The sequence below is a fragment of the Copidosoma floridanum genome, unplaced genomic scaffold, assembly GCF_036245765.1.
Source record: "Copidosoma floridanum isolate Cflo_tuat_1 unplaced genomic scaffold, Cflo_Japanese_pri ptg000019l, whole genome shotgun sequence".
Classification (NCBI taxonomy): Eukaryota; Metazoa; Arthropoda; class Insecta; order Hymenoptera; family Encyrtidae; genus Copidosoma; species Copidosoma floridanum.
The window spans coordinates 21476578-21489170 of NW_028321896.1; the positions used below are offsets into that span (position 1 = coordinate 21476578).

Below are 12593 nucleotides of genomic sequence, written 5' to 3' on the forward strand. Positions count from 1 at the left end.
ACTTCTGTTGAATTAATACTATTATTACTAAATAAAAATTTGCAAATTTTCAGTATAGTGTGTTTGTGTGTCTTACTTTACTTTTAATCATACATAAATTAAACCATTAACCTTTTATTAACACAATAAAAATGTTATCACAATTGATTAGACAATTTATACACTTTTACTTTTATGATTGATACTTTATACACAAAATTTATTAATTAAATTTATCATCTTGATCTCAGGGATAATTTATACACAGTTTAAATTACATGTACCTTCAAACTTGAATGTCCTTTGTTGGAAAAAAAGTGTGATTAATCACATTCTCTCGTATGTCTGGAAAAATATTACTAAATCGTAGGAATCGATTGGCTTGCATTACTTGATGTACGGCATTATTTTCTACAGTTCCAATAAGAGTAACATGAATGAAATGAGAGTCAACTCTGTCCACCTGCAGTTTGAGATCAGTGATAATTTTTTTTTCTCATCGTTGATGGCTGCTTAATTCCCGTAGATGATATACCGACACCTTTTATCTTGCAAGCCTAACACACCATACTCGTTACGTTTCTGTAGTTGTCTGCACATAACTTCAAAATTTGTAACATAAATATATATATGATAGAAAATATTTTCATACATTGAAAGTTAAAACTTCTAAGAATCGTTTACAGCTGGATGTTTACGAAATTTATTTATTATTCGTACTAGATATCAATAACAAAATTTACATAGGCCATCGTCGAACGTGTGTTGTAGTGTCATTATAAAATGAAGGAGCGCAAACAATGCTTTGATGGATAACAGATTATCTGTTATTGTTTTGATCATATTCATAGTCACTCAGTCTTTAATATGCGCAGGCAAACGCGATTCTTTTAATGCAGCAAAAAATTGATATGTACAAGTAATACCAGAACGAGCAAATACTATGTTTTAATCAATAAAATATCAAACAGGGTTGAAATCTATAGACACCTGCAGAACCTTATTTACATTTCCCTGCAAATCGAACAAAATCTCAATAATCAAAACCATTTGACGGTGTTAATAAAAACAGTAATTTGCTCGTTAAAAACTATAAATAATAATTATTACAATAAAAATATGTACAGCTTTGAGTATTATCGATTCTTAAATTGATCTACAACACTGAACACAAAGGTTAGGCATCCAAACGTTATAACAGAACCGTGATCCACCATTGCGCTGCCCTCCCATCCCTGGTCACTGTAATTACCATCAACGCCCCTATTACTTTTTTTATTTGCACATTTGCAGTTATATTCTTTGTTAAGATTATTATTCGAAGCGGGCTTATTTTTATTGGCGATTCTCCGTATTACTTCAACTGTGTCTTGTTCTTTAGTTTTAAGATAAGCATCTTTTGAAGCATCTATCAATTCAAAATCACTTGGATGTATGCAGTTGCAAGAATATAAAACATTATCAACGATAGTTCCATGTTCACTGTAATTTAACATTTCATATCTTCTTGATATCTGTAAAATTAAGTTTATTTCATTGAAAATTAATAAAACAAAATTTAAAAATAAATGATTTATATAAACAAAGATTACCTCATCGAAAAAAATAATTGCATGTTTTGGCGATACAAAATCGCATGAACCATAATGACTGAGTAGCAAATCTGATTCACCACCAGTTCCAATGTTGAAAGTTTTGCTAGTCATAAATACAGGAGGACCCCCAGTTTGCCCTAAAGGAAACATCAAAGCTCTAGCTTTTAATGATGTGTTTAAATTTTTATAACACTCGCCACTCGGATTTAATATTTGCTCTACCCTCTGCTGTGCCAAAGCTTCCAAAACAGGTCTTTCCAAAAGACTTATTCCTTCTTTCACGCTTAAACCTAAGCCACTATTAATAAAAACATTGTCTTCCAAGTATTGTTCACTTTCACAATTATTACCAAGCACCACTTCAGCAGTCCTGTCGTTTTGTACTATTTCACATTTTGCATCATCTCTTTTATTAATTTCAATAACTTCTTCAACCTCACTAGTACCACCATCTACATTCATTACATCATTTTCATTTACTCCAGTTATTTCAGCAATAATAATATTATTCTCCTTTAGTTCAGTTTTTTTCGTTTTTTCCTTTATTTTCTCTTCACCATTCTGTTCCATTTTTACCTTTTCATTTTCACTTCCTGAGACGCCATTGTCCGTGATATCATTCACCTCATTCTCCAGTTTTAAAATCTTTTCTGCTTGTACAGCTTCGCAACCATCCTTAGAATTATCTGTACAAACAATTTTTTTGGCAGTGATAGGGCATATGAAACTATTTGGCCTGTAAAGATTACAAAATTCCAGTTCTGGCGGATTCGCATAGTGATACTTGACGCTAGCGGGAACTTTCACTCTAGATTTTTGGTTATGCGTGACTTTTATCCTAAATGGGGGATTAGCAGAGTGAGCTTTCCTTAAAAATTGCAGTTTGACTGCGTGTTGATCGATTCTCTGATGAGCAAATTTATCCCACAACTTGATTCTTTCGGTTGCTGCACACGATTTGAGCAAATTCTGATCAATGAAGTGATTCAAATGGTTTGGACACATCCATCGACCACTTGGGAATGCCGTGAGTGGAGGATCTAAGCAGTCTTGATGAAAATATAATGGGCAGTAGTCGCAAGCAATGAGAGGAGCTTTCCTGCAACTTTTTCCACATTCAAAGCATAGTCTTGCTGGTAATGGAATTATCGACCCATTTTCGTAGTATTGAATTTTTCCTGAAACGTCAACAGATATTTGTTATACAATATTGTTGAATAAACAGTATTCTTTGAGACAAGAGTAAAAAAAAATCGATATTTTCATACATGTGGCAATCGACTCTACATGCTCGAGTAACCGAGTATCAGATAAAACTAGCAAAATACTGACCGTTCAGTGTTGCTGAGTTATTGTTGTGCCTTCCTCTTTTGTAAGATACAGGATCTATTTTATCTGTGCCGGGAAAAGTTATGGGTAACTGTAATTCTCTGGGTAAACTAAACTCTCTAGGGTTAGACAGCGATGCCGCAAGTGCCAAGACCTCGAGAGCAGACTTTTTCTTTCTCTTATTGCCGGTAATATTATCTTTTTTTAATGCACATCTGCAAGCATGGCAGATCCACTCTCCATTTGGAATGTCGGACACCTCTAAGGGTGGATCGCTGCAACGGAAAATCATGAACATTGAGGGCCAAACGGGATTCATTAAAGTAAACCGTGCGTTACAACTTACTGGCACTGCAAGTGAAACGATGCTGGACATTTATCACAACAAATTAATTCTCCCCCATCGTGGCAGGCATCACAAGAATCCCTGTTGTGTCCTCTGCCAGGTCTCTTGAAATATACATGTTTCCTCTCCTCTTTCTCTCTCTTGAGCTTCAACGAGCTAGAGTCATCCGATGAAGGTGGTGCAATCAATGCCTGGATTTGCTGAGATGGAGAAAAACAACATTTTGGATTTTGGTACATACTAACAATGAACAATAAAATAGTTTAGCAATCAAGTGAATGAGGCAATAACTCACTGGCATCAGTCCACCAGGTGCATTGACATCTATTTCAAAAGGAACTTTTTGAGACATTTTGGCAAAATCACTGAGAAACCTGATGGAATGCAATTACTTAATGTGCAGGAGGCAACAGATTAACCAGTTCTATTTTCAAAGTTAAATTATCGATAATAAGTATAAGGAGGAGGAAGAGAGCAAAAGGAACCATCCACAAATTCTCCAGCCACACTTGGCAATAGGTATATACCTAGGTACCTACAATATTGTCTCTTTTACTTGCATCGCTCCTTTTTGTAGTCCATGACGAGAGAGACACTATGCGATACAAATGTACAGACTGCTGACTGCATATCGTGTAGCTGCGTGTGCTGTTAGTGCTGTGTAATATATACGTACATATGTGTATATATATATGTATATATAGAGTTCATGTATACATACGTACATACACACTACAGTACGTTCGACGTGTGTTGCACTACAAACTATACATGTCGTAGGATTCGTAGGTATAGGTACGCCCTGTAGCTCAGTTGAGCTATTATATACATGTAAAATTAGATTATCACAACTTTAGGTAACTATGGTACCATTATACATTAATACATAATTCATGGCAGTTACGTGTGTGTTTCTACAGTCTAAATTACTAACACTACATACAACATAGTACTGCATAAGTGTACTGTATACGGAATAGTAGCACTGGACGTACAATTTGTACGGTACAAACGTAAATAAAGACTTATTAAAGAGTTTACAGTACACACACACTGTGCACTAACATCCATGTCAAATGCAAACCCCCGCGCGACGAATGTGCTCTTCTTTTCCAGTAATCGGTTAGGTCGAGACTTTTTAATCGATAACATCGGTTTCTACCCATCATTCTGAATGATCGCTGATCGCCAGACTTGTTAGAGGCCGAATACGTATGTACATACATACAATAAATTATACATTATAAATATTTTAAGCGTAAGTACTTCATCAAGGAAAACTATACTTAGTGTCTCGAAATAAGTTGATTCAATAATACAAAGCTCCGAGTAATGATAGATCAAGAGGGACGATGAGGGATGCGTCCCGTTTAATCTAAGTTTTCAGATAATGTTTAGATAACTTTTTGGTGTGAGAGAGATAACATGTCACGCTATCCCTTTGCACTTAAATGTCCGCTGGAGCTTACGGAACGCACCCACGACTTTACGCTTTTACGCACACTACACCGTAAACCCAGTAACCCATAGGTAAACCGCATTTTCCCGGAAAGGCGGAAAATTAAAAAATTATATTTTCCAATAAGTGGCCTGCGGCGGTGGGCGGTGGGCGAGTACGAGAGTGCGGGGGTGCTCTCTCGCGAGTGTGAACCGGCAGTACTGGCACAACAAACTTTATGAAATTAAAAAGCTGGTATGAGAATAATGGTAAGGATTTTTTTATTTTACCGAGACATCGATTGAAGAAGTCAAACTTTAAATTGTATTAAATGTAAAGTAATTTTGTATAAAACAATGTGTAGATTATATCCTATTCTCCGAGAATTAATTTATTAAAAAAAAAATAGTGTTGTAACAAAATAAAAAAATTTGCTTTATCTTGAATGAAAAACAGCTCTCTCTCTCTCTCTCTTTGAAAAATTTGAAAGTGCGGCATTTTTTATTTTTTTTTTAATTGCCAAAAAATTACATGATAATAAAAATTGTTTGGATGATAAGTATAAAAACAAAAAAGTAATGACAATGCTCCTAGCAAGTCAGTACAAACGACGAGTCACATCATTTCTTCGATTTTTTAATTTTATTTAAATTTCATCAATATCATGGGTACCCAAGTAATGCGTAATGACACGATGAACAATTATTAAAAAATATAGTATTTTCTACAATTACAATTGTTATACATATAGTCATTAATGTAAATATAGTGTATATTATGTACTACGTACGATGCAGGCGCTTCACGGGGAAAAAAAAAAAAATCTCGTCGCTCAATAGAATCATCTCCTAGTGGCAAAAAATTTTACAAAATATAGTGCAAACACGTTTTTTCTATACACAGTAAGGAGAGAAGTAACTTTATTTTTCCTCAACTCGTCTGCCATTTAAAATTTTGAAAATTTTGCCACTTGTAGCTAGCCACCATATTACCTGCTCGCTCAACATAACGAGAGCGCATATTTTTTCGCACATTAAACTTGAAAATAAAGATGCTGGCTTAAAAGTTTACATTTTTGCGCATGCAATGGGCATAAACGACATTAGATTTATTTTCATATTATTCCCATCAACCTTTGTTCAGTACTTTTCCAAGCACTCGTAGGTATTATTACTTTTATCATTCAACTTATTTGTTCTACCATTTATCTCCCCATATTTATATAAAAAAACTTAACAACAGTTGTTTACAAGTTGAAAATGTATTTTTTTGCCTCTTGTTTCATTATATAAAATAATAAAGAAAGAAAAAAGTACGATTGATACTTTTTACGTAGACGCAATAATAAATTAAAAATAAAAAACAAGCTATAAACGATTAATTTTTTTTTATTTGCAGAACGCAAAAATCTCGGTGTTATCTTCTCTTGAGAGACGATGCGTAAGTAAATGCTCTACAATAATAACTTTCTCTTTGAAAGAAAGGCCTATGTAGTATCACATACACATGTTCAATGTATCTTCTGTACAATACTCATGATCAGTACTCGCGTAAAAAAAAACTTTTACTGTTTTTGTTAAAGCAAAAATCGATGCATATACATATCCATAATAAAATTTTCTGATTAAAACCTTGAGGCACGAAAAATATGTTTCTCCTTAAAAACCATTACAACTTTTTTTGCAAACTTTGAGAAAGAAATTTAGTAATGAAAACAAAGACACTATCCTGAAGAAAACGAAATTCGAGTTGTGCAGTAACTTTTTTGTTTAAAACATTCCACAACTCACTTGTCTTGTTTACGTACAAATTTTATTCGTTGAATCGCGAGGAATGATAATCTTATGCTTTAATGGCTATTGCGCTTTATGAAAGAAAACGCCAAAGAACATACCTACACTATAGTTGGATTATTGCCACTTTATAGTTTACAAGTATTTGTAGACTATGTCTACCACCATAGAAGATATAAAATCCAAACTTTTTTTCACTGACGTTTCATTCCGTTCAAATTTTCACTCTTAATTTAACTATTCATTATTTGTAACTACCAACATTTATGTGCTAATATTGCTATATTTTGTTTTTACCGACTCTGTATTAAAAAATTTTTAATGAACCGTCATGACGTGTATTCCACTTAAACTCCAAATATTCAATAATTGTCTTGCTATCTCCCATTAAATACATCGTGATGTTAAATTTATGTATTCAAGTTTACTTTTATAAACAAGTTTCTGCACAACTTTACATGTTACCCAAGTGTTGATCAGTAAGTTAATAGGGCTGTAACAGTTGAGTTGCATCCATGCAACATTTAATACGTTTACATTGATATGCAAATAAAATCAAACATTTTTCGATTTTATTACTATATTTGGTAGTTTCCGACCAACCCAACATATTCTGTTATTCTTCGTCTTGTTATTTTTTTCATAAACGATTCCATTTTATGCTGCATAAAAAGCCATCTTTAACGAAATATCATAACTTTTATAAACTTTTCAAGTCATTAAATAAAACGTACACTTTTTTCGTAACGTTAATTACATTTCTTTTATCGTATAATTCAAAAAGTATATACCCACTGTTGGTTTGTTAAAATATCAAAACAGTTTTTTTTTTATTTATCATCAGTAACGACAATAACATTAAGATCTATCATTAGTTTTTCAAACAGCATGTACAAACAACGTAGTCGTATAAATAAGTGTATTGTGGATCAACATTTTTCTTCAATATGCACAGGTCAAGGATCTTGTTTTTTGGAGTGATTAGTAGGTCCCTCGGTGATCTGTAATTCTCAAGCAACAAAGTATCGAGCAAAACAGAGTAATCGCCGGGTAAATGTACACTATGAAACGATTAAAATTTTTTGTGATAAAACATTTTTTTTTTTCAATATCACTCAAACAAAAGTCCGTATAAAGAAATATTACATACAAGGATGTAAATAAATTTTTCGGAAATCATCCGGATATCGACTTTTGCTTCGTCAATTACTTTTTGTTAATATTTAATCGAATGTATGAAACTCAATCTCAATTCAATTTCAATTTCACACAATTAAACAAAGGTAAGAAAAAAAAGTATAATAAATGGCAAAAAATAATTGCAGTTTTCAAACATGCTTTCTTCCAACTACGTCTCGAAATAATAGTATGAATTTTCAAATCTCTAAAAAATATAAAAAAATAATTCAATACTTTGATGCGTAACTAAGATTACTGTATAATACTAATACTTGCAATAAGGTACAAGAATAAAATCAAATTTTACATAGGATTCGTCGAGGAATCGAAAAATCATTACATACATATCTTAAACAATAACTTTACAATATGTAGTCTATTATAATTTATGTTTGTTAATCTTTACACCGTTAAAAAATGTTTACGCAAACAAAATTGCAACATTTTTGCTTCCATCCATTTTAACAAAGGATATCCTCATCATCCTCGAAAATGAAAAAATTAACGTCAACATATCCTCTCGTCCGATTATTCTATTAATCATGATTGTCGTGCACTCTAAGCACACAGTCAAATAAATTTCAGTATTTACACAACTGAATGTTGCAATGACACAAGTTTAAGTTAATTATTGTTATTGGTGTTGTTGTTGTTGTTGTTGTTGTTGTTATTGTTGTTATTATTCGAGCTCAAGGAATGACCAATGTTGTCGATTTCACGCTGAGCTCGCGATATTTTGACTTTGTCTCTAGGTGTGCCATCTTCTCCTGTCTCCATAGCAAACATTTTCATTTTTTCCTTGAAGCTTAGTTTTTCAGGGACAGCTTGCGTACTTTGTTGCAATCTCTGTTTTTCCGCCAACCTCTTTTGTCTCGGATCCCTATAGAGCAATCATCAACTCATTACAATGAAAAATTTGAATATGTAATGATTCAGACTCATTTTAGAGATGAAGAGAAAAAATAAATAAATAAAAATAAAAATAAAAATTATGCTTACTTATAAACTTCCTGAGCGCCTATCACGCCGGGTGTTGCTCCTTGAAACATATTTCCTGGACCTTCGGGTGTTTTCGGTGACGCCAACAACATTTCTGCATCGTTTATGAAATTCTACCAAAAACATTTAGTTATTCAATAAAACTATGTAAACGAAAAATAATCAATAAAAAACATCTACCACTGCATGACACATAAAATACAACTCTAAAGTAAACATCTACTAAATGGTTTCGATCGTCTTTTCAACTCGTAAAAATAATCAGTCAAGGAAAAAACACACATCAAAAATTGAGCACTAAGTAAATGCCAAAGTTCAATAAATGCACGCTTGCAATGATGGCAATGGCAGTATCGGTAACAACTTATGAGTGGGCGATATGTAGCACATGATGATTACAACTCTCGTTGTTGGGGTAAAACATTGCCACATGCAACAATAATAATAGTAGTAGTAATAATAATAAGAAAAATAACATATAAATCTAATAATTATTCATCAGGGTACCACTGGAACCTTGGTATACCTTAAAACATTATCTGCCTTTGGACGCATTTTGTAGGAAAGTTTGCTACTTGAAAATTTTTGGTTTATAACGACTATTGATCAAGTTTTGTTTCAGGTCATTATTGGAACATTATATTGGATTTTTAATAAATATTTACGTTTGGATCTTCTCTAATAATATCCTTTGAAATGGACGACGGTGACACGATATTGGATGTATTGTTGTTTCGTATCGGCAATTCTGTATTTGCATTGGGATCATGAAACGATACTCTTTTCGTAGTCGTTGTACCCAGTATGGAATTCGATGTGGTTGAATTATTTGAGCGCAGAGCACTTTGCTGTGACATTACTGCATAACTTGATCCGCGTTCTGGTGGTGGTGGAGCCTCGTTACCGCTTTGTGAATCTTAAAAAAAAAAAAAAAAAAAAAAAAAAATTTTTTGCTGTGTTTTTCACAATAATTTTACGTAATATTGTAATATCAAGCAATGAATACTCACTCGGCGAAATGGGCTCATCGATGACGAGATTGTCCAATCTGAGCATTCCTGGATGCAGTTGCTGCTGATTTCGCAAATTCGTCTGATGCTGCTGATACATGTTTTGCATTTGTTGTTGCTGCTGTCGCGCCTCTTCCTCTTGCCTTCTTCTTTGGCTTTCGTCAAATTCGGATTGTCGTCTCTTAAGTTCTTCCATCCTGCGTTGTCTCTCTCGATCTTCATTAATCTGAGCCTCGATACTTGCCTTTTGACTAGCACTCGACTGACTAATACTCGAGGACCCGTATGGCGGCGAGATGCCCGACTGACTGTTTACCGATTGGTTTTGTTGTACATAAGGACTGAAATTGTTTGACGTCGTAGTTGGCACTTCGTTCTGACCGCCGTACGATGAGTTGCCCAATAACCCTTGTTGGCTGCTGACGGTGTGGATGGGCACGTTTGTCATTTGTATTTGACTACCTACTGGCTGCGGCGACAGAGCTCCCCTGCCAGACTGATTGAGCGCGTTTCCACGCGAAAGACTAGGATGCAACTGTTGTTGTTGTTGTTGCTGCTGCTGCTGTTGCGGCGGTTGGTGGATATTCATTTGATTGCTTCGATCCTGAGCGGCGACCGAGCGTAACAGTCCTTGAACCCGCTGGGAAGTGCTTTCGTTTTCTGGATCGTTGCTCTCTTCGTCGTCATCTTGTTGTTTGGCGGCTTCCTCGGCGCGCTTTTGAAAGTCCCTTTCAAGCTGAAACGCACGCAGCTGCTCCTCTTGCTGCGGCGTTCGGCAAGGCAGAGCACTCAGGTCGGCAATCTGTTGATCCCGCCACTGTCTCACAACTTCCCTCCGTCTAGCTTGCTCTTTTTCTCTTTCCTCCCTCTGCCAAGGATTCGTAGCGCTAAACTGATATTGTCGAGGTTGCTGTGAATTTGTAGCCGACGTAGGATAATATCCGCCCCTAGGAGGGTCCTGCATACTAGCAGTGTATCTGCAACGTTAAAAATGATAATGTAAGGATTATCAATGCAAAAAGATGAAAATATGACATACCTCGAGGAGGGATCCAATTGTGTTGTGTAAAGCGGATGCGTCAGAGTGTTTGGCACTGGCGGGGGAGGGCTGCCAGTATGCGGCAGAGCAGGTCTCACGGGTGGATTGTCATTTGTGATGTCACCATCGATATGCGACTCGGGACCGTTGCTGAACTGTGGCGGCCCGTTTTGATAGTACGTACGGCTCGTCGCACCAGTAGCATATTGTCCAGGTACCTGTTGTTGTTGTGGTGGTGGCGATGGCTTGTTAAACTGCCCGTACTGATTGTACTGCTGAGCTTCAGGAAAGTATCCATAATTTTGTGCAGGCTGTCTGGCGGCGTAGTTGGGCGAGGTGGGACCAAGATTGGGCGTAGAACCGAGCGGCCGATTGGGTCTGATTGCGCCCTGTTGTTGCAGCCCAGCTGGACCAACTCTAGGGTTGTATGTGTTACTACGATACGCGTTCATGTGTGGAGGCAGCGGACCACCACGCAGTTCTCTGCGCCTAACTTCCTCCTGCATCTCCTGCAACTTTGCCTCCTGTCGGATTATATCTCGAGAAGACTGAGATCTGACTGGCGGACCTGGCTGCTGCAAGCCAGGATAGCCCTGCGGCTGCAGCTGCTGCTGAGGCGCCTGTTGTTGAACCTGTGGCACGTACGCCGACATTGGCCGCTCTTTGTTCTGGCTCATGTCGATCAAACCTCGATTGAGTGAACTTTCCGAGCCTCGCGACAGAGTTTTTTGCAAATGTAACGGACTTCTGAAAAATGGATTACGTTTGGTGTTAATAACTTACATCGTAGAATCGATTTTTTCAAATGTTCGTCTTACCTGTCGTCGGAAGACTGGGACGGACTTTGTTGTTGCTTCAACGATGGCTCCTGATTCCTGTAGACGCTTAAGTTTTGATAAAATCTTTCCGCTTCATTACCCTGCAAGCTGTTTTGCCCGTGCAAGTGGCTCGGATTCAAGTTTGGAGACGATTGTTGTCTGTTGGCCAATCCACTCGGCGGTAAAGTGCCGGGACTACTGGGATCGTGCAAATTGTGACTCGACCTGTTGGATCATTAATTGGCAATATTCTAAATTTTCTCCGCATCATGTTGGTACATTATTTTCAGCAGCATATGTCGTGCGAGTAGTATTGCATGTCGATTGTACGCATGAAAGTGACAAAAAAACCAACCTCGAGCGCAGGGAAGGGGCTCCGTTCATCGCAGGCATGGGTGGTGGCTGGACCGGTGGTGTGACACTGTTGCTCGAAGATGCCCTGCTGTATCCGGGGTTAAAGACCTCGTGCTGGAGTTTGCTTTCATTTCCTACATCTGTTTCATTATTACATGCGTTATAATTACGATGAGCAAATAAAACCCAGTGACGTCGTGTCACCGTGCCGATACACATTATTTCATCGTCTTGCGTATGTTGGTGGTGTTACTTTTATATTTGTTAAGATATTCCAAGGTGAAGGTATATTGGGGTGAAGCATGGGGTGATCCATGAGAGTGCGAATGAGTGAAAAGCTCTAGTGCGTGTACACGCGCGTGAGCGATGAAATGCAAAAAGTGGTCAAGTATTAGTAAAGCGGAGAAGAACAGAGAGAGAGGGAGAGAGACGTAATTTGCTTTTGTAATCAATTATGCATGTATAACGCAAAATAGCAGTGATGATTGCATAGTGATGTACTTACTGTGAAGAGCGGGAACGGATTTGCTGCTGTGTATTTGCTGCGGAGTGGGTGGCTCGTGTCCTAAGCGCGACGGTAAATCACGTTCGCTCATGCGACGGGGACCTGTACGGTGGTGATGGAAGCGCGCAACAAGATGCACAAAAACATAATGCAACATTAACACATCTAATTTTTTCTTACATGCTCGTGCTGTATATAGACGTGCAAAC

General features: G+C 36.7%; 2 protein-coding genes across 6 annotated transcripts in view; both read right to left on the minus strand.

Moving 5' to 3' along the window:
• Positions 1 to 286: 286 nt before the first annotated feature.
• Positions 287 to 4043, minus strand: LOC106643641 (PHD finger protein 12). The gene is made up of 7 exons (XM_014358855.2): positions 3975 to 4043; positions 3789 to 3906; positions 3545 to 3623; positions 3250 to 3449; positions 2907 to 3178; positions 1572 to 2752; positions 287 to 1493 (listed from the first exon to the last, which is right to left on the minus strand). The coding sequence occupies exons 2-7, from the start codon at positions 3809 to 3811 to the stop codon at positions 1116 to 1118; spliced, it is 2133 nt and encodes a 710-aa protein (XP_014214341.2). The 5' UTR covers positions 3812 to 3906; positions 3975 to 4043; the 3' UTR covers positions 287 to 1115.
• Positions 4044 to 7277: 3234 nt separating this feature from the next.
• The window catches only part of cno (adherens junction formation factor afadin), a 75221-nt gene continuing 69905 nt past the window's right edge, over positions 7278 to 12593 (minus strand). For 3 of the 5 annotated variants that reach the window (XM_089592944.1, XM_089592943.1, XM_089592945.1), the window contains 7 exons: positions 11881 to 12019; positions 11526 to 11750; positions 10708 to 11454; positions 9669 to 10645; positions 9324 to 9574; positions 8659 to 8771; positions 7278 to 8539 (listed from right to left, as the gene is read on the minus strand). In XM_089592944.1, the coding sequence (XP_089449070.1) occupies positions 8284 to 8539; positions 8659 to 8771; positions 9324 to 9574; positions 9669 to 10645; positions 10708 to 11454; positions 11526 to 11750; positions 11881 to 12019 (2708 nt within the window). In that variant the 3' untranslated portion in view covers positions 7278 to 8283. Of the gene's footprint in view, positions 8540 to 8658; positions 8772 to 9323; positions 9575 to 9668; positions 10646 to 10707; positions 11455 to 11525; positions 11751 to 11880; positions 12020 to 12384; positions 12487 to 12593 lie in introns of all 5 variants that reach the window. The other 2 variants (XM_089592947.1, XM_089592946.1) reach the window with 1 other exon arrangement.